The 27,941-nt window shown below is 37.3% G+C and overlaps 1 protein-coding gene across 1 annotated transcript in view; it reads left to right on the top strand.

Moving 5' to 3' along the window:
• Nucleotides 1-27,941, top strand: part of LOC150075004 (uncharacterized) — a 1,344,778-nt gene that overhangs the window by 813,983 nt on the left and 502,854 nt on the right. The window contains exon 19 of the mRNA XM_090389033.1: nucleotides 16,321-16,460. Coding sequence (XP_090245159.1) covers nucleotides 16,321-16,460 — 140 coding nt within the window. The remainder of the gene's footprint in view (nucleotides 1-16,320; nucleotides 16,461-27,941) is intronic.

The following is a 27,941-nucleotide window of genomic DNA, read 5'->3' as shown; positions in this document are numbered from 1 at the left end:
AAAGAGTTCTTTACTTATGTAAACTCTAGAAGGAAGGGGATGAATCATATTGGTCCACTTGATATCGATGGTTTAACTGTTGATGATCCTGCTCAGGTAGCTGACAAACTGAATTAGCATTTTGCATCTACATTCACACATGAGGAGATATTCAGGGAGGGGAATGCCTTTAATATAACTGGATAGATGGAATCTATCTAGTTTATTATTTTCTTTTCTATCCTAGGACGTCCTACTTCGTGTATTTAATTCTGATTTCTGAGGGCCACCTCCGTAGCCAGGTGGGCAGGAGCAGCAGTGAGTAGCACACGCTTCTTGATTAGACCGGGGTTCGAGCCCGTGACTACCAAATACGGAGGATGTGGAAAGGTCTGGGAATGACCACCGCATATCTTCGGAGCAATATGGCCTTAGTTGCTAATGCTCCTAAAAACCAAATAAACAAACAAACAACAACTGATTTCTGAACACATTTTCGTAATTTACTGTCTCTGAATTTTGACACAAGGGGTCATTACAGTTAGTATAAATAGACAGTTACTATAAATAGAAGCTGCATAAATATAAATATTTATGCAGCTTCAGAAACCCTTTGAATTCCCTTCTCTTCCGGCCTGATAGTTTCTTCTGCCTGCATACCACCTCGGATTCAGTAACTTTTACTTTATTTCAATTTTTCCTTTTGATTTTAATTTTACTTTTTGCTTTCCACCTCTGTCGGGTCAGCCATGAAATATATGTATGCTATTCCTGTGCCTGTCTCTACTTTCAGGCCTAACTTCCATTACCACTAAATTCAAAAATTGCATTGCCATTACTACCATGTGGTAATATATATTTCATGTCAGAAACAGAGTCCCAACTTCTTGTTCTCATTCCTGTGATTTATATGGTTGACCCTTGAAGAAGACTTTGAAACCATGAGTTTGTCAGCAATAAGTACTTCTTTTTATTTTTTTATCTTTTTAGTAAATCTATCAAGAAAAGGAAAGTGACCGAGTTGGATCAGAAAATTAAAAAAAAATTAGGGTGTATTAAAATGGCCAAACATCAAGTATCATGTGGAATTCAGATATGTCAGTGGCAACACTGAGGACAATAAAGGAGAACGATAGAATATGGTGAAGCTATCAGCACCAATGAAGTCAACTATAATAACTAATGCTACGAAATATGTATCAGTTTTTACAGTACAATAACATGTGTTTTTTTCTTCCTTTTATGTTTTCTTTTCTTATTATTTATTATTATTATTACAGTAAAATCTCGTTAATACCAATTCGGTTTTTACAAAGTACTCGTTTATATGAAGCATATACCATTCCCCTGCGAAAGGATAGGCTTTTCTATGTAAATATATTCGTTTATTACAAAATTGGGTTATTATGTATTACAAAGTTCTTTTTCACCCCATGAGAAATAAATATTGTCATTTTGTAGAGTGATCCAATTATTGCCCCCAGCCACCTGGCTCCCTACTTCCCGAAGGATGGCACTGCCTTGTTAGAAAAATTGTGTAAACAAAAGCAGTTTATGGTAGCTACAACATCAAGTGCACTCTGAAAAACATCTTTCTGAAGGATGAGTTGTTAAATTAACAAAAGAATAAAAGATTTTCTAAATTGTTTACATGCACTTCCTCTTAAACCATGGGAATGAAAAGGACCTGGTGGTAATTGTGCAGGCAGATATGAAGTTTTCTGAGCAGTGCAGGCAGTCTGCAAGAATAGCTCATTTTGTCTTGTCAATGATATATAGGAATAGTTCTAGCAGCGATATGGAGTTGATTATCCCCTTGTATAAGGCAATGGTCAGGCCACACCTTCATTACTGTATACAGGTCTGGAGGCCTCATTTTAAGAAGAATGTAGAGCTGTTGGAACGAGTACAGAGAAGGGCAACAAGATTAGTGAATGGAACAAAGGGTTGCTCTTATGAAGAAAGGCTTAAGTTTTGCAAATTACAGTGTCTGGAGACTAGGCACCTGCGAGGTGATATGATTGAGGTGTATAAAGCCTTGAATGGTTTGAGCATGCTGAATGTTGATGGGATTCTTCCTCTTGCTCAGAATAATCGCCTGCGAGGGGGTAAATTCAAATTGAGGAAAGACTGTTGTAGGATAGATGTATGGAAGTTTGCCTTTAGCCAGCGGGTGTTTGATTGCTGGAAAAAACTTCCATCTGTTGTTGTAGTTGATAGCTTAAATAGATTTATGGCAGAACGTGACAAAGATTTGGAGCGAGTGGATGGGTGAAATAAGGGTTTTTTTTTTTTTGTTTGTTTTTTTTGTCAGATACTACATAAGCTTGCTTTCATGAATCATGCGTCTATGCTAATGGTAATTAATCTTTAAAGCTCCTAGACTTTTCATACCAACTAAGAAATATTGTTCAAGATTTAGGCCTAAATGGATGTCAGATGAACTAATTAGACATGTGGCAGAGAAGAAAAATGCATGGGATATATATAAATTAACAGGTGACATAGATATAAGCTGGTCTGTAACCAAGTCACAAAGGAGGTTAGGCAGGCAAAGGCAGATTGCTGCACAAATTGGAGCAGTGTGGCATCAGAGGCAAATTGCTGCTATGGATGCACAAAATAGTTTTGATATCACATATTTGGTTTTCAGGAATGCTTTTGAGACTGTTGCACATGGAAGAGTGCTGTACAAATTTGAGTGCTATGGCATTAAGGGCAGGTTGCTGCAATGGATAAAGGGATGGTTGAATGGCAGATGGCAGTGTGGTAATCAGTGGACACTGCTCTTTGTGGTCTAATGTTATTAGTGGAGTTTCCCAGGGTTCAGTGTTGGGTCCATTATTGTTTTCTGTATTTATTAAGGATATTGATGATGGTATATCAGGCTTAATGTCTAAATTTGCAGACAATACAAAGGTCATATACAGTGTATAGCATGTGCCTTTACTAATGCTAAGGCTAACCTTTGTATATCCAACAACTTAATTTTTGATTTTAATAGTGTCTGCCAACAAACCATTGGAACTCCTATTTACAGTCCTGCTAGTTGTGTCATTGCGAACCTCTACCTATACTGGTCAGAAACTTCATTACCACCAGAACTTTGTGTTTTGAGATATATAGATGATTTTTTTGTAGGCAATTGCTCCAAGATTTTGCACATATTTTGCATTAGCATTAGTTGAGGCATACGGTGCAAGATGCAAGCTTATGCAGCATCAGCCAAAAAAAAAAACCCCTCCCATTCACTACAAATGCCTGTCTAGCTCAGATTAAAATTTATTTAAGCTATCAATTTCCACAAAGAGATGGAAGTCTGTTCCAGCAATAAACTACCTCCTGGCTAAAAATAAATTTCCGCATATGTATTCTACAACCGTCTTTCTTCAATTTCAATCTATGCCCCCTCAGGTTCGTAATTTGAGCAAGAGGAAGAATACTCTTGAACTCACCCTAGAAAAAACCTCCAGAACTCACGCTAGAAAAAAACTAACAGCGATAATAATACTGCTAATTACTTAGATTTGGATATTGATATTAAGAAGTTACAAACAACCATCTGTATATACAATAAAAATGATGCTTGCAACTTTAATGCAGTTAATTTCACTCACTGGCATTCTAACATTTCTAAAAGGGTACATTCTAATATCATCCTGTCATAAAGCCTCAGCATAGTCACTATATGCAATAGCCACAATTTGATAATTGATAATATCAGAAATCTCTACTATAAGCTACTAGAAACCAGTTTCCATCCACTTATCTTTATTACCATTTCAATAAAGCACTCCTTATCATCAAGCATAAGAAACTAATTAACCACTCAGTTGATATCCATAATATAATTACGAGCTGATATTTTACTGAAAACAGGCTTATACATGATGTATATAATACTCCCAGCCTCTCTGGTGTCTTAGTCTAGAAAACTTGTACCCACTGATTGGCTGTCAAGGGGTATAGGCTTTATATAATTTTATTTTAATTTAGTCTTTTTTATATTTAAACCTGTTTACTACATAACTGACTTAAACCATTGAAACGCACTTCCAGAACTATTATATTCAGGGGTGGGCAGAGGGGGCATATGCTTCTCCTTAACCGAAGCATTGAAATTAAAGAAAATGAATGCAGGAGGTCCTAAAAAAACCCCTCAAAAGTCTAGTCACCATCCCCCCCACCTCACGATGATACCTGGATACACCACTGTCAGGGTCTTAGCTATAGGAATGAGTATTGCAACCTCGGACTGCCCAGGCCTGCCTCTTTCCTTCCTACATAGCATTCTTTTTACTTTCCTACTCTCTATATTTTTATTTCTTGTGAGCCATTATTTTACCAAATGAAATACCGAGATGCTATTTTTCTGCTGTAACATACTTTTCTCGCCTACACAGTTTAGCGACTAGTTACTGCTACTTTGTAAGTTTATTATTTTCTTTTCTATCCTAGGACGTCCTACTTTGTGTATTTAATTCTGATTTCTGAGGGCCACCTCTGTAGCCAGGTGGGCAGGAGCAGCAGTGCGTAGCACACGCTTCTTGATTAGACCGGGGTTCGAGCCCATGACTACCAAATACGGAGGATGCGGAAAGGTCAGGGAATGACCACCGCATATCCTCGGAGCAATATGGCCTTAGTTGCTAATGCTCCTAAAAACCAAATAAACAAACAAACAACAACTGATTTCTGAACACATTTTCGTAATTTACTTTTTTTTTTTTTGATTTGGTAGTTATTGGCGCATCGGCTTCTGTGGCCATATTGCACCTCCCAAGGTTTTTGCAGTACTTTGATCCAAGCCCGAGGCGGGAATCGAACCCGCGACCTTTGGGTTGCCGGGCAGGTACTTTACCCACTCGGCTAGCCCGGTCGGCTCGTAATTTACTGTCTCTGAATTTTGACACAAGGGGTCATTACAGTTAGTATAAATAGACAGTTACTATAAATAGAAGCTGCATAAATATAAATATTTATGCAGCTTCAGAAACCCTTTGAATTCCCTCCTCTTCCGGCCTGATAGTTTCTTCTGCCTGCATACCACCTCGGATTCAGTAACTTTTACTTTATTTCAATTTTTCCTTTTGATTTTAATTTTCCTTTTTGCTTTCTACCTCTGTCGGGTCAGCCATGAAATATATGTATGCTATTCCTGTTCCTGTCTCTACTTTCAGGCCTAACTTCCATTACCACTAAATTCAAAAATTGCATTGCCATTACTACCATGTGGTAATATATATTTCATGTCAGAAACAGAGTCCCAACTTCTTGTTCTCTTTCCTGTGATTTATATGGTTGACCCTTGAAGAAGACTTTGAAACCATAAGTTTGTCAGCAATAAGTACTTCTTTTTATTTTTTTATCTTTTTAGTAAATCTATCAAGAAAAGGAAAGCGACCGAGTTGGATCAGAAAATTAAAAAAAAATAAGGGTGTATGAAAATGGCCAAACATCAAGTATCATGTGGAATTCAGATTTGTCAGTGGCAACACTGAAGACAATAAAGGAGAACGATAGAATATGGGAAGTGGTGAAGCTATCAGCACCAATGAAGTCAACTATAATAACTAATGCTACGAAATATGTATCAGTTTTTACAGCACAATAACATGCGTTTTTTTCTTCCTTTTATGTTTTCTTTTCTTATTATTTATTATTATTATTACAGTAAAATCTCGTTAATACCAATTCGGTTTTTACAAAGTACTCGTTTATATGAAGCATATACCATTCCCCTGCGAAAGGATAGGCTTTTCTATGTAAATATATTCGTTTATTACAAAATTGGGTTATTATGTATTACAAAGTTCTTTTTCTCCCCATGAGAAATAAATATTGTCATTTTGTAGAGCGATCCGATTATTGCCCCCAGCTACCTGGCTCCCTACTTCCCGAAGGATGGCACTGACTTGTTAGAAAAATTGTGTAAACAAAAGCAGTTTATGGTAGCTACAACATCAAGTGCACTCTGAAAAACATCTTTCTGAAGGATGAGTTGTTAAATTAACAAAAGAATAAAAGATTTTCTAAATTGTTTACATGCACTTCCTCGTAAACCACGGGAATAAGGTCAGTTGCAATTGTTACCCCAGTTCAAAGAGTCTTTTGCTATCGTATATAGCAACCTATTTTTTGTGCCATTTTATCTGAGCTGACATCTTTTTTTGGAACTTATGTCTTAAAATTAATTTAAAATTTGTTTATATTAAATCTTATCTAGCAGTGTTATGGTGACAAAACGTAGATGGACAGAATTAAACTAAAAATTATACAAGAGGCCGATAGGATGAAAAGAAGCAAAACGGGCATTGCAAAGGAATACAACATCCCTTTACCTACTTTATCTACAATACTGAAAAACTGAAAAAGACTAGAAGAAGTGCACGACACTGGAACAGTGATGAAAAACAGGAAACAAATTCGTGGTGCAAAACACGAGGAGCTTGAAACAAAACTTTTCAAGTGGAACCAACAAATGCGTGCATCTCATTTGCCAATATCAGGTCCGATTTTGCAAGAAAGGCAAATTATCTAGTTCAGCAACATGGGATTAATGACTTCAAATGCAGCAGTGGCTGGCTCCAAAGATTTAAAAACAGGAATAACTTAGTTTCGTGAAATGTTTGCGGTGAGTCTGGATTAGTCGACAAAGAAAAGGCTACAGACTGGTTGTGTTCTGTATGGTCCAGCCTTGAAAAATATGAGGCAAAGGATATTTTTAATCTCGACGAGACAGGTTTAATTTATAATTTGCTGCCAAACAAAACATTTGCTGTTCAAGGAGAGTCATGGTGGAAAATTAAGTAAACAAAGACTCACTGTTCTGTTATGATGCAATTCAAATGGCAGTACAAAACTACGCCCACTTGTGATTGGTAAGTTTTCCAAGCCAAGATGTTTTAAAGCAGTTAACCAACTTCCCTGTGATTATGTGGCCAATAGAAATGCTTGGCTTACGGTCAAAATTTTTCAGTCTTGGTTATCAAAATTGGACAGAAAAAAGGAACATTTTGATGATTCTAGACCATTGTACAGCACATTCTGCTGAGACACTTTAAGTTGACAAATTTACGGCTGTTGTTTTTACCCCCCAATACCACCAGTTTAATGCAACCACTGGATCAAGTCATTATTTATAACCTGAAGAGAGCATAAAGAGCACGCCTGATAAGGTACTTGATCCGCAACATAGGAGGAGGAACAGTTTGGCTGCAAATTGGAATGTCTTGGATGCTATCCGTAATCTTGTTATTGCTTGGGAAAGTATTACATCAAGTGTTATAATCAACTGCTTCAGAAAGAGTGGCTTTGGAGAGAACATCATTGAAAAACATGGTCCAGTAGACAAATGTGATAGAAACAGTTAGGAATGGAGGAATTTGAAGGAGCATATGAGATTTGTTGGCAAATTTGAAGAGTTTGTGAAGGTGGATGATGAAGTTGCTACCACTGCAACGCCAATACCAGAAGAGCTGCTAGGTACCAAAAAAAACGATGCTGTTTTTGTTATCAACGACAGCAAAAGTGAAGACACACGCACACTGCCATCTAAAAAAAGATGCCAAAAATGCATTGAGCATAATAGAGAATGTCTTGGCCTGAAGTAACATTGATAAAGAAACAACTATTGCATTTGATAACGTCTGCTATAGTTAAAAATGCATAAAGGACAAAAACTGTGCAAACAAATTGGATTCTTTCTTTAAATTAGATTAATTTATTAAAAAGTTAATGGTTTGTATGTCTCCTTTTATAATTATTGTAATTATTTTTACTGTGATCCTAAAATATTGTATGTATCAAAATGTATGCTGTACAATATTTTCATTTCTGTTAATATTGCTTTTCTCTTAGTTTATCATACAAATAAAATAAAATCTTTAAAAAATATGTTATTCCTATTACTGTATTGTTAGACAAGGTTTTTGTTTTTATTTTAATTTATTAATTTATTTTTGATATTATTATTATTTATTGCTATTCTTAGATATACATTATGAACAAAAAAAAATAATAATAAATAACAGTAAAATTGACACTTCATAATTTTTCCTTCCTTTTTTCATTTTCAGTTTTTTTCCATTCCCATTATTTAATATTTTATATATATATATATATATATAATATTAAGGGTAATATAAAGAACCATTAGAATAAGCAAATCAATCCAATAATAATACCATCAGGGATCTAAGAAAACGCAAAAAAAAAAAAAAAAATTATTATCGCTTTTTACCGACAATCTAGATGACTTCAACTGGGGCCAACCACCCAGAATGAAGGCAAAAAACGACAAGAGGTTCTCTGTTTCTGTGATGATCAATATATGCTAAGTAATTTAAATCTAAACCAAATATAAAACAGTATAGGCCGAATGTAAATCGAAAGATGATAATAAAAGTTAAGAAAATTTAGAAATATTAGAATCAAAGGTAAGAAATATAAGTAAAATATAAAAGTAAGCATATATTAATCATCGTTGACCCGACAGAGAACGTAATTTAATGATTCAAATAAGATTAAATATATAATACATACTACATATTGACCGTATCTAGGACATAATGTAATAGTCGTCAAAATAATATGTGGTGCCCCCTATGTGATGGATACGGTAAAAATAAATAATTAAATTAACGCATAGAGAAACATGCAGATAGTAAGAAGAAAAACTAAAGGAGTAGGAATAATAGAACCTGAACTCCACAAAGGCGAAAAATAGTAGTATAGATAAGAAATAGTTTCTCCTACGTCCTTGGATTGCCCTAATAATTTCGGAGAAATAAAAATAAAGAGTGTAGGACAGTTTAAAGACATTACAAGATATAAGTTGTGGCTCGGGTATGCCCGGGATCGCAAACCCGTTCCTATAGTAGGACCCTGAGCTGAATTTGCATGTTATCTCAGCGTGAACATAAGTAAATTTAAATGAATTTAACTATATATTAACTATATATTTAAAAAAAAAAAAAAAAAAAAAAAATGATACACTCTAATTTGCAAGCCGGTGGGTACAAGTTTTCTACGCCGTAAGACACCAAGAATGCAAAGTCTATCCTATTTACATATATACATGGCACTAAATATAACGATTATATTGAAAATTATATTAAAACAATAGGTTCAGAAAACAAATTTTTGAAATTAATTATGTTTACCGCTTTCCTGAAATGATATTTCAGGTAAGCGATAGGGAAATTATTATTGATCAACCTGCCGTACAATGCTGTTAAGCCCGCTGAACAATTTTTATTACTATTGCAAATATGAGCAATCCTTAGACATTGTAAGGATTGTGTCTAAGGATTGCTCAATGTCTAAGGATTGCTCATATTTGCAATAGTAATAAAAATTGTTCAGCGGGCTTAACAGCATTGTACGGCAGGTTGATCAATAATAATTTCCCTATCGCTTACCTGAAATATCATTTCAGGAAAGCGGTAAACATAATTAATTTCAAAAATTTGTTTTCTGAACCTATTGTTTTAATATAATTTTCAATATAATCGTTATATTTAGTGCCATGTATATATGTAAATAGGATAGACTTTGCATTCTTGGTGTCTTACGGCGTAGAAAACTTGTACCCACCGGCTTGCAAATTAGAGTGTATCATTTTTTTTTTTTTTTTTTTTTTAAATATATAGTTAATATATAGTTAAATTCATTTAAATTTACTTATGTTCACGCTGAGATAACATGCAAATTCAGCTCAGGGTCCTACTATAGGAACGGGTTTGCGATCCCGGGCATACCCGAGCCACAACTTATATCTTGTAATGTCTTTAAACTGTCCTACACTCTTTATTTTTATTTCTCCGAAATTATTAGGGCAATCCAAGGACGTAGGAGAAACTATTTCTTATCTATACTACTATTTTTCGCCTTTGTGGAGTTCAGGTTCTATTATTCCTACTCCTTTAGTTTTTCTTCTTACTATCTGCATGTTTCTCTATGCGTTAATTTAATTATTTATTTTTACCGTATCCATCACATAGGGGGCACCACATATTATTTTGACGACTATTACATTATGTCCTAGATACGGTCAATATGTAGTATGTATTATATATTTAATCTTATTTGAATCATTAAATTACGTTCTCTGTCGTGTCAACGATGATTAATATATGCTTACTTTTATATTTTACTTATATTTCTTACCTTTGATTCTAATATTTCTAAATTTTCTTAACTTTTATTATCATCTTTCGATTTACATTCGGCCTATACTGTTTTATATTTGGTTTAGATTTAAATTACTTAGCATATATTGATCATCACAGAAACAGAGAACCTCTTGTCGTTTTTTGCCTTCATTCTGGGTGGTTGGCCCCAGTTGAAGTCATCTAGATTGTCGATAAAAAGCGATAATAATTTTTTTTTTTTTTTTTTTTTTTTTTGCATTTTCTTAGATCCCTGATGGTATTATTATTGGATTGATTTGCTTATTCTAATGGTTCTTTATATTACCCTTAATATTATAGACATTATGGGTGTATTGCATGATTGCTTGCAACTGCATTGACTCATAAATATTATTTACATATTAGTTACAGTTATTGTCGTTTTAACTTTCTTTCTTTACCTTTTTATCAATAATTATAAATATATATATATATATTTTTTTTTTATGTAAACCCCAAACACAAGAGGTATTATAACCTATAGTACTTAGTGTCATGCTTGGGTTGGAGGTTAAGAAGACGAAAGAAGATAGTTGTTCACATTGGACTTCAACTTCTGTATAATGTAATTTTCAGGAAATACATATGAAGGAAGGTTGTTCCAGAAAACGGCAGTTAAATGAATACACAAGGAAGATGAAAAGTTGGTTCTGTGAGTTCGAAGTTGGACAGTAAATGGATGTTGGCTGGTGACTGCATGCGTTCGAATTGTTTTGAAAGGGAGAGCGGGAATTATAGAAGCCAATTCAGAAGAACAGTGTCCATGGATATATCTGTAGAAGAGGCATGCAACAGAAACAGTACGTCTCTGAGACAGCGAGTGGAGAGACTCTGTTAGAGATGAATCATTAATTAACCTAACTGCGCTCTTCTGAATGGAATCAAGAAGCCTGAGAGAGGTTTTGGGGGCACCACCCCAGATGTGGGAACATTATTCCATGGTAGGGCGGATTTGCGATTTATACAGAGTGAGCAGCTATTTGGAAGAAAAGTAACGCCGAGAGCGAAAGAGAAAACCATGTTTTTTTAGATGCAGATGAAGCAATATTTGTAATCTTGTGCCAAGAGTGATTAGAAGTCAGGTAATCCCCAAAAGAGATATATCATTTTGCCTAGAAATCGGAGTGTCACCAAAGATAAGCATAGGAGCAGAAGAATCCTTTTTGCGAGATAGAAGACATGACTGAGTTTTAGAAGGACTGAAATCACTAAGTTGTCTTTGCCCCACTGGAGAATTACCTGGAGATCGGCATTAAGGAATTGTTAGCAGATTTTTGAGAAGGTGAAGCTGACTGAGCAGGGCAAGGTTTCTCAAAATGAAAAGTGGAATGCAATGTGCTATTGTCGGCAAAACTATGGATAGGATTTCCAGTCAATGGAAGAAGGTCATTAATATACAAGAGAAAAAGAGTGTGGGAAAGAACTGAACCTTGGGGAACACCGGCATTAGTGGAGAAGTTAGAAGACAGAGAAACCATCTACCCTCACCCTCAGTGAGCGATCAGAGAGAAAACTGGATAACCAATTACAAAAAACAGTTGGGAAACGATAAGATGGAAGCTTGTTTAGAAGACCTTTATGCCAAACACAATCGAAAGCCATTGAGATGTCTAGAGCAACTGCTTGTGTTTCACCGAACTTTTCCATTGAATTAGTGCATAAATAAGCCAGTATATCACAGTGGATCGACACTGATGGAATCCATAGTGGCACTCGTTGATCACACGGAAGGTTTCTAGGTTGTTTAACAGTTGGCGGTTAATTGATTTCTCCATTACTTTAGAAAGAGTAGAAGTAATTGCAATGGGACGATAATTGGATGGGAGGGATTTGTCACCCTTTTTAGGAACTAGCTGGATATGAACAAATTTCCAAGCAGAAGGAAAAACACCTTTGGAATAAGAAAGTGAAAAAAGGCGGCAAAGAACAGGAGTAAATTCAAGAGCTCTGGTTTTGAGAACAAGTGGAGAAATACCATTGGGACCCGGAGCTTTCTTACCATCAAGATTCATCAAAATCCTTCTGACATCCTTTTGACGGAAGGCCACTGGAGGCATTTAATGGAGCGTGTTGGGAGGTTTTTTCCAAGATCATTAATACATGAGTTGGAAGAAAAATGGGATGCTAGCAAGTCAGCTTTTATCCTTGGCTGAAGTGACAACAGAACCATCTGGTGTGGACAGAGGTGGGAGCAGAGATGGGCCAAACTTGTGACAAATAGCTTTGGCAAGAGACCAGAATGCTTGCCTACCATTAGGGCAAAAAGCAAGTTTTCTACTCTTAGCTTGTTCAAAATCTCGTTTGGACTGATTAATAACTGCTTTACAATTGATGCAAACTTTGGTGTAGGCCAAAAATGAAACTGAAGAATTAGAAACAAGCCGATTACAATATGCAGCGTTCTTCTCTTGAAGTGCCTTAACACATTTATTGGAAAACCAAGGTTTAGATAAAGGACGAGATTTTAAAGTGGAGTGTGGGATAAAGGATTCCATTCCTGCAAGAATAATTTCACTGACACGATCTGAGCAAATGTTGACATCAGAAGTTTTGAAACAGTAATCTGACCAAGGAAAAGAAGAAAAGAAAGCTCATCCCATTTTGCATTCTTGTAATGCCAAACAATACGAGGTTGGGAATAACCATGAGATAAAGGCTCCATTGGAGAAGAGACAATCACCAAGTTGTGATCTGAGGTGCCTAAAGGACCTTTCACTTCGACCGTGTACTTAGAAGGGTTGTTTGTGCGAAAAAGATCAAGCATGTTGGCTTTTTGGTTAGGATTATCCGGTATTCTTGTAGGTAAATGAACAATCTGCGCAAAGTCTTTAGTGATTGCAAAAGCCTCAGCATCTCAACCAGCTGGGTAGATGTGACTAGAACACAGAAGCCAGCTGGAGTTGTCAACATTAAAATCACCAAGAAACATTATCTCACTGTTAGAAAAGTTGGACTTGAAAAAGTCAACTTGCAAAGAGAGGAAGTTGAAGGCTCCAAGTGATTAGTGGAGTTGGGAAAACGGTAGAGACAACAGATGAATTTGACACAATGAGGTAGAGAGATTTTAAGCCAGAGAAGATCCAAAAGAGGAGATTCCAAATTAATGTGTTTCTGACAGGGAATATCGGAATGGACATATGCACAAGTACCACCTTTGAAGCAAAAGGAATCATACTGCGAATAATTTGGGGAAAAAATGAGATGAGCAGTAGTTGAATCAACCGATAACTGAGATTCTGTTAGAAAAAGTACATGGGGTTTGGCAGACTGCAAATGGAAATGGACATCGTTCAGATTAGAATTGAGACCAGGTATATTTGTGAAATGGATCAGGAAGTGTTTGGGAGGCTTAGATCTTTTTGCAGATAAGCTTACTCTATTAGTTTGACAATTCATGGTGTATTCAATAGTAAGGAAAGTGGGTGGGACATGCTGTGTGAAGTAATGAAATTTTTGTATATGGCGTACACATGGTAAGAATATACCGAGATCCTTGATATAATGTGGCCTCGACAATGCCCCCGAATACACACTGCTTGGACTACCTCCAGTCACTATTTGGCAGAGTAGTGGTAGTAAGATTATACACTAGCTGATTCAGAAGCCTCCTAGAGAGTTACCAATAGGTTTGGTCTGGTGTACTGATTAACGGCTGGCCTGCGAACACCATTTTAGCGTTGTTCCCTTGAAATTTAAGGTAAATTGGACCTCGCCACGATGTTCATCATAACCTCAAAAGTCATCAATTATATTGCATGATGAAAGAGATGGGGAAGGGTTGATCGAAACTTAGCTCTGGAGACTAAACATGGGTTCCACCACTTCAAGCCTCCTATAAGCAAAGTGGTGGTATTGCACCAGTTGATGAGAGTCATGTATCATCTAGTGTCTGTATGTATGTTTACACACTATGTGATAGATGACATGTACACACACACACACACTAGGTGATAGATGACACTTGTCTTTATTTATATTTGTTTTTTTTTTTTTTTTTTTAGGAGCATTAGCAACTAAGGCCATAATGCTTCGGGGATATGCGGAGGTCATTCCCTGACTTTTCTGCATCCTTCGTATTAGCATTAGCATTAGCATTAGTAGAGGCATTTGATGCAAGAAAGCAAGCTTATGCAGCATCAGCCAAAAAAAAAAAAAAAAAAACCCACTTCCACTTCACCCCTCTGTTCGTTCAAAATACCTGTCCAGCTGAGCCTTAAACTTATTTAGGCTATCAACCTCCACTACAAGGGATGGAAGTCTGTTCCACCAACCAACTACCCGCTGGCTAAAGGCAAATTTCCGCCCGTCTATCCTCTATCTGTCTTTCCTCAATTTGAATTTATGCCCTCTCAGGTGATTATTCTGAGCTAGAGGAAGAATCCCATCAGCATTGAGCATGCTCAAACCATTCAAGGCTTTATACACCTCTATCAGATCACCTCGCTGGTGCCTAGTCTCCAGACACTGTAATTTGCAAAACTTAAGCCTTTCTTCGTAAGAGCACCCCTTTGTTCCATTCACTAATCTTGTTGCCCTTCTCTGTACTCGTTCCAGCAGCTCTACATCCTTCTTGAAATGAGGCCTCCAGACCTGTATACAGTACTCTAGGTGTGGCCTGACCATTGCCTTATACAAGGGAATAATCACCTCCTTATCCCTGCTGGAAAAATTCCTGTATATCATTGACAATACTCCATGAGCTACTCTTGCAGCCCATCTGCACTGCTCAGAGAACTTCATATCTGCCTGCACAACCACCCCCAAGTCCCTTTCATTCTCTACCACTGTCAGTGTAGTACCACAGAATTGATACGTTGCTCTGGGGTTGCTGTTTCCCATGTGTAGTACTTTACATTTGTCAATGTTAAACTTCATTTGCCACCTCTCAGCCCATCTGCTCAACCTTTCCAGATCCTGTTGCAGCAGCATAGTGTCAGTAGTGTCCTTGACAACCCTGCCAACCTTTGTATCGTCTGCAAACTTGGACATTAAGCTTGATATACCATCATCAATATCATTTATAAATACAGAAAACAATAATGGACCCAACACTGAGCCCTGAGGGACTCCACTAATAACATTAGTCCACGATGAGCAGTGTCCATTGATTACCACTCTCTGTCTTCTCCCCTTCAACCACCCCTTTATCCATAGCAGCAATTTGTGTCCGATGTCACACTGCTCCAATTTGTGTAGCAGTCTTCCATGTGCAACAGTATCAGAAGCCTTTCTAAGATCCAAGTATATAATATCAAAGCTATTCCTTGCATCCAGTTCTTTTGTGACTGCATCATAGTATCCAATCAGATTGGTCAGGCAAGACTTCCCCTTAACAAAACCATGCTGCGTCCGAACTATAACTGAAGTCTTGTCTAAATGATCCTGCAGTGCTTCTTTAACCAGTGCCTCCATTAATTTTCCTGGAACAGAAGTTAAGCTCACAGGTCTATAATTACTTGAGTCAGCCTTTGATCCTCCTTTGTGAATTGGGGTCACATTTGCACATTTCCAGTCTATGGGTACCTCCCCTGAGTCCAAGGAAGCTCTCATAATTATGGCTAAGTATTTGGTGGTCACGGGCTCGAACCTCGGTCTAATCAAGAAGCGTGCGCTATGCACTGCTGCTTCTGCCCACCTGGGTATGGAGGTGCCTTTTATATATATATGATGTGTAATAAATAATATATATAAAAAAAAAAATTCCCGAGTAACCATGAGAGAGAGAAAGAGAGAGAGAGAGAAAAAAATAGAAAGGAATCACTAAGGAAGAGAAGAATGATGATATCCAGCTCAGGACATCCTGGGTGTGCCAAGCCCATACTCACCTGATATGAGCCCCTGGACCGTGCAACGTCTCTGCACGCTCACACTTGTGAAACACGTGCACAACACACACACACACACACACACACACACACACACACACACACACACACACACACACACACACACACACACACACACACACACACACACACACACACACACACACACACACACACACACACATTTGTATTTCTATATATATTTATTGATTTCCCTTTTTGTTTTTTTTTCCCTTCAATTTGTTTTTCTTTTATTTTGGTTATTTAACAGGTTGTTCTATACATTAAGTATTAAAAGTAAGTTTTGTGTTAATATTTTATAGCCCTTCAAGAACATCGAATATCAAGGCAGTTTTCTACTGATTCCATGTCCAGTGTTAATTCTTTCTCTAGTGCTTGTAGTGGTGCTAGTGCCAAGTCTGGGGATGCATTAAGTACTAAAAAAAAGAAAAAAAAAGGTTGGGTAAGTAGATGAATAATAACAATTATTAATCGATTGGGTTAAAATATGTATATGCAACGATTCAAAGCAATTAATCAAAATACAGAATTTCCTAGTATTTTTATTTATTTATTATTATTTTTTAATTACAGTAATAATATTTTAATTACAGAGAATAATATTTTAAATCCAGACAGTTAGCAAGTAATAATATTTGCCAACTTTCGGGATTTAAAACGAAGGTTCCGTCTTTTGGATCTATTTCGATTCCTTCTCTGTCTAAACATTGTAGCATACTGTATTTTTTCCTCTGTATTGTTTTGCCATTAGTCATGTACCAAACAATGTCATTGCTAAATGCCCCTCAGAATGACTGAAATTTAAAAATTAAAATATCTGTTTGTACTTTCATTATTCATTTGACTTTTGATCTACAACATTGTTTTGTTATTGAAGAAGTTTGACCATTAAAAAAAAAGAAAGAAAAAAAAAACAAAAGCAAAATAACTCACTCTCTTAAGCCACTTCTTAATAAAACTGGCTGTTGTGATTTTTACTTCTAGATATCAGCTGTTTATACTCAATTTTTGTGTTTAGATTTTGAAAATTATTCTTAAGATATCACCTCATGTCACAATTTCCTACCTATACAGGTTTTGTGTTTACCCATAATGCAGTGGTTTTCAACAGGGATGCTACAACAACATTCCAGCAGTGCCACGTAATTTGGGTTTAAGTTACTTCAACTTTTTTTTTTTTTTTTTTTTAATTTATAATGTTTATTTCATTATAAAAAGGTGTACAATATCTTTTTAATTTTCTGGTGATCTATAATTGATGTTTACTTAGTACCTCTATATAAAGAATAAAATTATTATATATTATATTGTATATATATATATATAATATGTATTATGAAATATAATTTTTATAATTATATTATTATTGTAATAACTATCATACAACATATATATTTTTTAATATTATATATATATATATATATATATATATATATATACGCACACTGGTGTTCAAATTAAATTAAATTGTTTACCTAATCAAATCTAATGAATGTGAATCTAAATATGTATGTTTAGTAAACAGTTGTTTATAAGAGAAACTGGTGGACAGCTACAAATAAGAATAAACTGCATAGATCACATATAAGCCGACTGGGCCAGCCAGGGTGGGTAAAGTGCCTATCTGGCAACCCAAAGGTCACGATTGAAATCCCACCTTGGGCTTGGATCAGAGAAGTGCAAAAACCTTGGGAGGTGTATTATGGAGACAGAAGATGATGCGTCAACAACTAACTAACAAAAAAAAAAAAAAAAAAAGATCACATATAAAAGATTGGAACATTCTAAAACATAAATCACTATATCCATATGGGCTCAACAGTATATTCAATGGACAAAGTGTTTATAAAATTTTCCAAATGGTAAAAAGACCAACATTAAGAAACACACGTGTCAGGAATACTGTTAATAATATGGACAAAAAAATATGTACAGCCAGCAAAATAGGTAAATTTTCAGAACTTTTAAAATCATGGGATATTTGAATTATAAATATTAAGCATATACACAACATTGTTTTTGGTTTAAAGAATAGTATGCTAAGAGCCTTTTTACAAATTTTGCCTTTGGCCAGCGGGTGGTTGGTTGGTGGAACCGACTTCCATCACTTGTTGTAGAAGTTGATAGCCTAAACAAATTTAAAGCTCAACTGGACAGGTATTTCGAACGAACAGAGGGGTGAAATGGGAGTGGGGGGTTTTTTTTTTTTTTTTTGGCTGATGCTGAATAAGCTTGCTTTCTTGCATCATATGCCTCTACTAATGCTAATGCTAATGCTAATGCTAAAATACGTAACACATATAATAATAACACATATAATAATCAGCTATAATAATCACCATTTATTGAAAGATATATTTAAATTTAAATTGGGAAATATAACATTAAGCACCAAAGAGTATCTCACCCTTCAGATTTGTAAACTTAGTTATGAACAATATTTATACCGAACAGATTATCATACAATTTAACTCTTCTCTGTCTATTTCAAGCCCTAGTATCAGTATACGTTTTAGTTACACTAAACCAATAGGATTAACGTCTTCAATCACAAGTATGTGGCTAATAATCTAATCAAAAGTGATCAAGAAGCAAAAAGCCTATGTTAGCATTAGCATTAGCAGAGGCATATGATACAAGAAAGCAAGCTTATGCAGCATCAGCCAAAAAAAAAAAAAAAAAAAAAAAAAAAAAAGGAGTGAAGTCTGTTCCACAAACCATCCGCTGGCTAAAGGTAAACTTCCGCACATCTATCCTCCATCTCTCTTTCCTCAATTTGAATTTATGCCCTCTCAAATGATTATTCTGAGCAAGAGAAAGAATTCCATCAGCATTGAGCATGCTCAAACCATTCAAGGCTTTATACACCTCAATCAGATAACCTCACAGGTGCCTAGTCTCCAGACACTATAATTTGTAAAACTTAAACCTTTCTTCGTAAGACCAACCATTTGTTCCATTCACTAATCTTGTTGCCCTTCTCTGTACTCATTCCAACTTCTTAAAATGAGGCCTCCGGAGTTGTATACAGTACTCAAGGTGTGGCCTGGCCTGGCCATTGCCTTATAAAAGGGGATAATCACCTCCTTATCCCTGCTAGAAAAATTCCTGTATATCATTGACAAGACACCATGAGCTACTCTTGCAGACAGTCTGCACTGCTCAGAAAACATCATATCTGTCTGCACAATTAATCCCAGGTCCTTTTCATTCTCTACCACTGTCAGTGTGGTACAACAGAGATAATACGTTACTCTGGGGTTACTGCTTCCCATATATAGTACTTTACATTTGTCAATGTTAAACTTCATTTGCCACCTCTCAGCCCATCTGCTCAACTTTTCTAGATCCTGTTGCAGCAGCGTACTGTCATTAGTGTCATTAATAACCCTGCCAAACTTCGTATCGTCTGCAAACTTGGGCATTAAGCCTGATATACCATCATCAATATCATTTAGAAATACAGAAAACAACAATTAGATAGTATATTGAGGTAAACTTCTCTTATTATTTTACAAATGGAAAACAACAATGGATCCAACACTGAACCTGAGGAACTCCACTAATAACATTAGTCCACAATGAGCAGTGTCCATTGATTACCACTCTCTGTCTTCTCCCACTCAACCATCCCTTTATCCTTAGCAGAAATTTGCATCCGGTGCCACACTGCTCCAATTTGTGCAGCTGTCTTCCATGTGCAACAGTATCAAAGGCCTTTCTAAGATCAAAATTATTCTTTGCATCCAGTTCCTTTGTGACTACATCATAGTATCCAATCAAATTGGTCAGACAAGACTTCCCCTTAAAAAACCCATGCTGTGTCCGAGCTATAACTGAAATCTTGTCTAGATGATCCTGCTATGCTTCTTTAACCAGTGTCTCCATTAATTTCCCTGGAATAGAAATTAAACTAAGAGGTCTGTAATTACCTGTGTCTCCCTTTGATCCTCATTTGTGGATTGGGGTCACATTTGCACATCTCCAGTCCATGTGTACCTCCACTGAATCCAAGGAAGCTCTCATAATTATGGCTAAGGGTTTGCTTACTTCCTTTGCCACCTCTTTTAATATAACTGGATAGATTCCATCCACCCCAGGTACCTTTCTTATGTTTATCTTCAACAATTTCTTTTCCACTTTGCTCTCAGTTATTACAAGATTATTTAGCATACTGTCAGAGTTTAATACACCTCTGGCATTCCCCTCCCTGAATAACTCCTCATGTGTGAATGTAGATGCAAAATATTCATTTAATTTGTTAGCTACCTGAGCAGGATCGTCAACAGTTGAACAATCGATATCAAGTGGACCAATCTGATTCATCTCCTTCCTTCTAGAGTTTACTTAAGTAAAGAACTCTTTGCTGTTTTTCTTTGCATCTTTTGCCAAAATTTTCTCGTAATCTGCCTTCGCCTGCCTCCTTTGTGACTTGGTTACAGACCAGCTTATATCTATCGTAGGCTTCTGTGTCACTTGTTATTTTATATGTATCCCATGCACTTTTCTTCTCTGTCACATGTCTAATTAGTTCATCTGACATCCATTTAGGCCTAAATCTTGAACAGTATTCCTTAGTTGGTAGGAAAAGCCTAGTAGCTTCCAAGATTAATTCTTTGAATGTTTCCCAATTTGAATTTGTTGTTGGTAACATCATCAGTTGGTCCCACCATATAGAATTTAAATATTATACAGGTCCCACCATATAGAATTTAAATATTATACAGTGATGACTATACTATACATGATGGAAGATTGTTGACATCTATAGAATTTCTGTGATAGTTGTTTACCAGAGGCAGTCTGTTGTGCTATTTGTTATGCCTAGAGCAGAAAAATGTGTGCTTGCACAATGTGTTTTATTGGTATTGCACTAGTTTAAAATGAATGGCCTCACAAAAAAGTTAATCTTCTATTTATTAATTTCTGAAAAACAATCATAAATTTGAAATAGATTGCATTACTTATTTTACTTACGTGACTAGCAGGTTGGCATAAATCACGTAAAATTGTTCAGTGGTGACTAGCAAATCGACATAAATTGCATAAAATTGTTAAATTGCGATATCACGAGGAAGCTTCACCATTGAATATTAGCTACTGCAATGAATAGTGACGCACTGAATAATAGCTATATGGCTGCGACAAGTTTGGCAGATCGGCAGCTTAAATTTATTGCCTTTAAAAGAAAAAGAAGCCTCAAAACTAATTATCCCGGATGTGGTGGTATCTGCAACCAACAAGATCAGTTGATGACGACATATATTAAACTAGCCACTCTCAGTATTATGACATTGTCAGGAAAAATTGAGGACATCTTAAAGGACAGAAATGGCCTCCATAGCCAGGTGGGCAGGAGCAGCAGTGCGTAGCACACATTTCATGATTAGACCGGGGTTTGAGCCCGTGCCCACCAAATACGGAGGATGCGGAAAGGTCAGGGAATGACCACCGCATATCCCCGGAGCAATATGGCCTTAGTTGCTAATGCTCCTAAAAACCAAATAACAAACAACAACAAATATAAAGGAAAGAAAAAAATATATATATACTTGGATTGAGTTAATCAAAATGGAAAGGAAATGGGTGTTGAGAGTTACGAGGAGTCTATTATTCCTATATTGGTCTGGGGGTGATGTAGCGAGGAAGGGTGTAGCCATCATTATAGATCACAGGATTAAGGAAAGGCTAATAGAGGTGAACAATATTAGCGACAGTCTCATGTCAATTAAACTGCAAATAAATGAGAACAAAACATTGAAGATAGTACAATGTTATGCACCGCAAACTGGTTGCGAAGAAATGGAGAAGCAGGAGTTTGAGGACAAGCTCGAAGAGAACATCACAGGTGGAGATATAGTTATCATGGGTGACCTGAACGCAAAAGTCGGAGTGGAGAGACAAGGACTAGAACACGTTATGGGTCTACATGGCTGGCATCCTACCAGTGATGATTGTGACAGGTGTTAGATTTCTGTTTACGGAACAGCTTGGTCATAAGAAACACCTGGTTCAAGAAGAGAAAGAGTCACAAAATGACAAGGTACGGTCAACAGGAATCCCTCCTTGACTATATACTTGTGGATAAAGAGCGACACGAAGAAGTGGTCGTCAAGGTCATTCCTAGTGTCTCCTTGGGTAGTGATTACAGGTTAGTTGTTGGAGTTTTAAGATTTCCCTGAAACTATGGGTGTGGAAATTGAAAGAAGAGGAAAAAGGGGCGGCGTTCAGAGAAGAGTTCAGGAAGGTTGTACCTAAGACAGTGGTGAACAGCGTGGAATCAGAATGGAAAACATTCAAAGACTGCATAGTAGGACTGACAGAGCAGGTTTGTGGAAAGACAAGCAATAGAAGGAGATGGAAAGAAACCCCATGGTGGAAAGATAGGATGAGAGAGGGTATGAAAATCAAGAACAATGCATTCAGGACCTACTTTCAGAACAGAAATGACGAGAATAAAGGGCGCCTCCGTAGCCAAGTGGGCAGGAGCAGCAGTGCATAGCACACGCTTCTTGATTAGACCGGGGTTCGAGCCCGTGCCCACCAAATACGGAAGATGCGGAAAGGTCAGTGAATGACCACCGCATATCACCGGAGCAATATGGCCTTAGTTGCTAATGCTCCTAAAATCCAAATAACGAGAATAAAGAGAGATATGAAACCGTGAAGAGAGAGGCCAAGAGGATAGGTAACGAGGAAATAAGACTAATTGGAAGAATTGAGTGAAACTCTACGACAAGATATTTACGGTAATAAAAAGATGCTGTATGGTATGGTGAGGCAAAGGAGAAGAGATGGTGAACAGAGCAAATACTTGATGGATGAGAACCTAATAACCAAGGACGAAGAGATAAGAGGAACATGGAAGAAGTATTTTGAAAGTCTGTTGAACATGCAGGACAGCCAGCAAAAGGGACAAAGGCAGGTTGATCATGAAAGAGGGGATGAAAGCGAAGATACAGAGAGAGAGAGCAGACAGACTTGGAATGATATAGTGCAGGCAGTGCATATATCAAGACAGGTAAGTCTGCTGGTATGGATGAGATAAATGGAGAAATGCTGAAGGCTAAGGTGAGGCAGGGATAGCGTGGACATACAGACTGTTCCGTAAGATCTGGGATGAGAGACAGGTGCCGAAGGACTGGAAAGGTTGAAGAAGGGGAACAGGAAAAAGTGTTCCAATTATAGAGGCATCACACTGGCATCACATGTGAGTAAGCTGTATGAGAGAGTGTTAGAGTGGAAGATAAGAGGAACGATTGAAAATAGGATGGCCGAGGAACAGTATGGCTTTAGGCCTGGCAGATCGATGGTGGGTCTAATTTTCTGCATCAGGCAACTTATGTTATGAACAAAATAAAGAATTATGGATGGCATTTTTTGGATATAAGAAAAGCGCTTGATGCTGTAAAGAGAGAGAAAGTGTGGGAGGTTTTGAGAAACTTGAGGATAGAGGAACATCTTGTGGAGAGAGAATTAAGAATATGTGCACCAATACAGTGAGCAAAGTAAGAACAGTGGTGGGGTTGACGAAGAGCTTCGAAACAAAATCAGGTTTGAGGTCCTGTCACCATTGCTGTTCATAGCTGTCATGAATGATGTGCAATGTAGAGTGATGGAACAACTTGGACAGGACCAGATAAACGTCATGCTCTGCACAGATGACCTCTGCATATGGGGAGAGAGCAGGAAACAAGTGCAACGGCAAGTTGATATATGGGCTAGTGTGGTCAATGAATTTGGACTGGTTTTCGGTCAGGAGAAGAGTTAAGTAATGGTTCTAAAGAGGAGTGATAAGCTGATGGATACATTACAATGGAAAGGAAATAGCTAAAAATGGTTAACAACTTCAAGTATCTAGGAAGCACCATTACAAAGACTGGAGTAATAGACAAAGAAATAAGTCGAATGATACAAGTGGGTGGGAATTTCTATAGGCAGAAAAGAAATCTGATCTGGAACAGGAACATACCACTGAAGTGTAAGAAGGCTATATATCAGGCCTATTCTGACATATGCATCTGAAACTTGGACTATGAGGAAAAAGGATGAAAGCAGAATTCAGGGGGCGGAAATGAGATTTGTGAGGAGCATAGCCAGAAAGACAAGACACAACAAAATCAGGAATGATGTGATTAGGGAGAGAATTTAGGTTGAAAACCTCCAGAATAGGATTGAAAGGTCCCGTTTGAAATGGTTTAGACATGTTAAGAGGAGGATGAATGAGAGGCGTTTGCCAAGAAGAATGTTTAATTTACAGTTAAGGGACAAAAGACCAAGGGGGAGACCAAGAATGAGATGGCAGGACACGATAAAGACCGATGTCATTAAGAGAGGAGGAAATTGGTGTGAAATCAACGATGGAGAGAAGTACGCGGACAGGGCATGGTGGCGAGGCTTGATATGTTGACCCGTGGAATAGTGGAACGATGATAGATGATGATATATATATAGCAGTCTCCATCAAATTTATGGTTGATAACTGGATAGCTTTTAGGCTGTAATTGTCTAAGTGCACTCATATGCTGTAATTGAAGAGATTAGTTCTGGGTGCGAGTTTAGCCTGTGCAGACGTGGCTCCTTAAAGCTCTTCAGACAGAGAAGTTTTTCCTGATTTATTTTCTGCTTTATTAGTTTAAATTGTCATATTAACTTATTTTCTAGAGTAGCTTTATATTCCTAGTTACGATACTTAGTTTAAAGTTTAACTTAGACAGAGATTTTGTAGATATTACTTAGTATCGGTAACGGTATCAAATCCACGTGTCACAAATTGAACGAGAAGTCTTTTTTTTTTAACCAAATTTAGTCGATTTATTAACCAATTGTTATATCAAATTATCTTCTATAAGTAGATTATAGACCTAGTCAGGATCCTTAGTTTATTCTAAATTGAGATAGCGAGATTTGGAAGCTAATCAATACTTACGAGTCCGTAGAAATACCGTTCGTGAATTCCCGCCATTTTTACATGATAGCATAAGCTTAGTGTAGTATAGTGCATAATATAATATTGTCAATTAATCAGTAAATCTATTAATCTTGATAAACTTTATTGTCAGTTAAATTGTATTTTTAACTCTATAAATATATATAACGACTTAATCGTAACAAATAATTAATACATAACTATAGTGGTACACGTGATACGGAAGTTGTATAAAGGGAACTCGTAGAAAACACTAGATACCGAAAAAAATATATATATAACATAACTGTTTTGGGATATAACTTAAGGATTTAATTTTTGTTTTGAATTTTATTGAATTAAATCGGAATCATGACTCTGACCAGAGCAGCAAAGCAAAAGGCTCAAGCTAATGGGAGTGCTGTGGTTCAGGGGACAACTGAGGGGGACAGTTGCCCTCTGAATCACAGTCTATTAAAATGCACTGTTTGCTTGATGTTTGCGGAGCAGTCGGGTACGGGACATGATACTGCCAAGGGGGATGTCTTTGTGTGTGCACGATGTAAGGAGTGCAAGGAAATCAGGCGACAACTCAGCGTTGGGCCTTTATGAGAGCTTGAAGGACAGGGTGGATGCCCTCGAAGGAAATAAATTGAGGGGCCCATCTAGCTCTCAGCTGCCCACATCAACGCCAGAGCTTGCACTTGGTCATCAGGCAACACAGAAGCAGCCCCCTAGGCAGAATGCGCTGGTCCCACAGGAACTAGTAGTTGTTGGTGACTCTATTGTCAGGGAAACGGGGAACATGCTTTGTAAAAAGCATAGGTGGAATAGGACCAGGGTATGTCTGCCAGGGGCAAAGGTTGATGACGTTGTAGAGCGGATATCATCTTTTAAGGGCACAAAAGGTGATATAGTTGTACACGTTGGCACCAATGATATTAAGAGTAGGAGACCGGCGGAATTACTTAGCAAGTACAGATCACTGTTGAAAAAAAGCCGTGAATTAGGGTTGAACTTGAAAGTGTCTGCAATTCTGCCCAGACACGATAGGAGGGAGTATATGATGAGAGCCTTGTCGATCAATTTGGCCCTGGAGGGATTGTGCAAGGCTCAAGGGGTAGAATTTTTTTCAGCCTGGACTGTACTTGTTAACAGGAGAGATTGCTTCTACAGGGATGGGATACACTTAAATAGAAAGGGTGCAAGAATTTTTGCTGATGCTGTCGAGGCAGTGTTAGGTGGGTCGGAAAACTGCTAGTTGGGGGGGATACAAGGACTAATAGATTAACAGTAGCCACTGGCAGAGGTGGAAGTGATTCTTGCACTGCTTCTATTGAAATGAGCAGAAGTCTGAAAAACAAGATGCACGATATTTCAGAGACTGCTGGTAGTCATTGCGGTACAAGTAAACACATGGGTTGTGTTAGGGTAGCTAAGAATAGAAACAGGTGCATGTATACCTGCGTGTACACCAATGCTAGGAGTTTGGTAAATAAATTTGATGAATTTGAGGTATTGCTCAAAACATCAAAGGCAGATATTGTTGGGATATCAGAGACGTGGTGTCACACAGATATAAGTAATGCGGAACTGGAATTTGGGGAATACAATGTGTATAGAAAGGATAGACAGGACAGGAGGGGAGGAGGGGTTATGCTATTAATTAAGAAACACATAAAGTCCAAGGAAGTGAAGCCAGTCGACATCGATGGACAGGGCAGTGTCTAGTCAGTTTGGTGTGACATAAGCATAGCGAAATCAAAATTGAGAGTAGGAATGTGTTATAGGCCTAATGACTCTGATGAGTATAATAAGATATTGTTCAGGGAAATAGAGTGGGCCAGTAAATCAGGGAGTCTTATAATGGGGGATTTTAATTTCCCAGATATTGACTGGAATTTGTGGGTTGGTCACTCGCACACTAGCAAGGCTTTTGTGGATTTATTGGATGATTGTTTTCTACATCAGCATGTTCGTGAGGCAACAAGAGGGAGCAATACTCTTGATCTGATTATCAGTAGTGATTCTTCATGCATTAAGAACCTGCAGATAAATGAACCACTAGGTGGCAGTGATCACAGTGTGTTGAAGTGGGATTTACTCAAGGAGGTAACTACCATCAGAGGTAAAGGGAAGGGTTTTTGTTTTCGTAAAGGAGACTATGATGGTCTGAGACAGTATTTAAATTCTGTGCAGTGGGACCAACTGATGATGTTACCAACAGCAAACTCAAAATGGGAAGCATTCAAGGAACTAATCTTGGAGGCTACCAGGCTTTACATACCAACTAAGAAATATTGTTCAAGGTTTAGGCCTAAATGGTTGTCAGATGAACTAATGAGACATGTGGCAGAGAAGAAAAATGCATGGGATACATACAAATTAATGGGTGACATGGAAGCCTATGATAGATATAAGTTGGTCTGTAACCAAGTCACAAAGGAGATTAGGCAGGCAAAGGCAGACTACGAAAAATCATTGGCAAAGGATGCAAAGAAAAACAGAAAAGAGTTCTTTACATACTTGAGCTTGAGAAGGAAAGGGATGAATCAGATTGGTCCACTGGATATTGATGGTTCAACAGTTGAGGATCCTGCTCAGGTGGCTAACAATCTAAACGAGTATTTTGCATCTACATTCACGCATGAGGAGTTATTCAGGAAGGAGAATGATGTAGGTAAAGTAAACATTGGCAGTGAGCTGGATGATTTTGTAATAACTGAGAGGAAAGTGGAGGAGAGATTGTTGAGGATAAACATAAAAAAGGCACCTGGGGTGGATGGGATCTATCCAGTTATATTAAAGGAGGCAGCAAAGGAAGTATGCAAACCCCTAGCCATAATTATGAGAGCTTCTTTGGACTCAGGGGAGGTACCCATAGACTGGAGATGTGCAAATGTAACCCCAATTCACAAAGGAGGATCAAAGGCTGACACAAGTAATTATAGACCTGTTAGTTTAACTTCTGTTCCAGGTAAATTAATGGAGGCACTGGTTAAAGAAGCACTGCAG

Source organism: Mastigoproctus giganteus, chromosome 14 (assembly GCF_048544385.1).
Source record: "Mastigoproctus giganteus isolate SK-2022 chromosome 14, ASM4854438v1, whole genome shotgun sequence".
NCBI classification, from domain to species: Eukaryota; Metazoa; Arthropoda; class Arachnida; order Uropygi; family Thelyphonidae; genus Mastigoproctus; species Mastigoproctus giganteus.
This window is presented reverse-complemented; position numbering and strand designations above follow the sequence as displayed.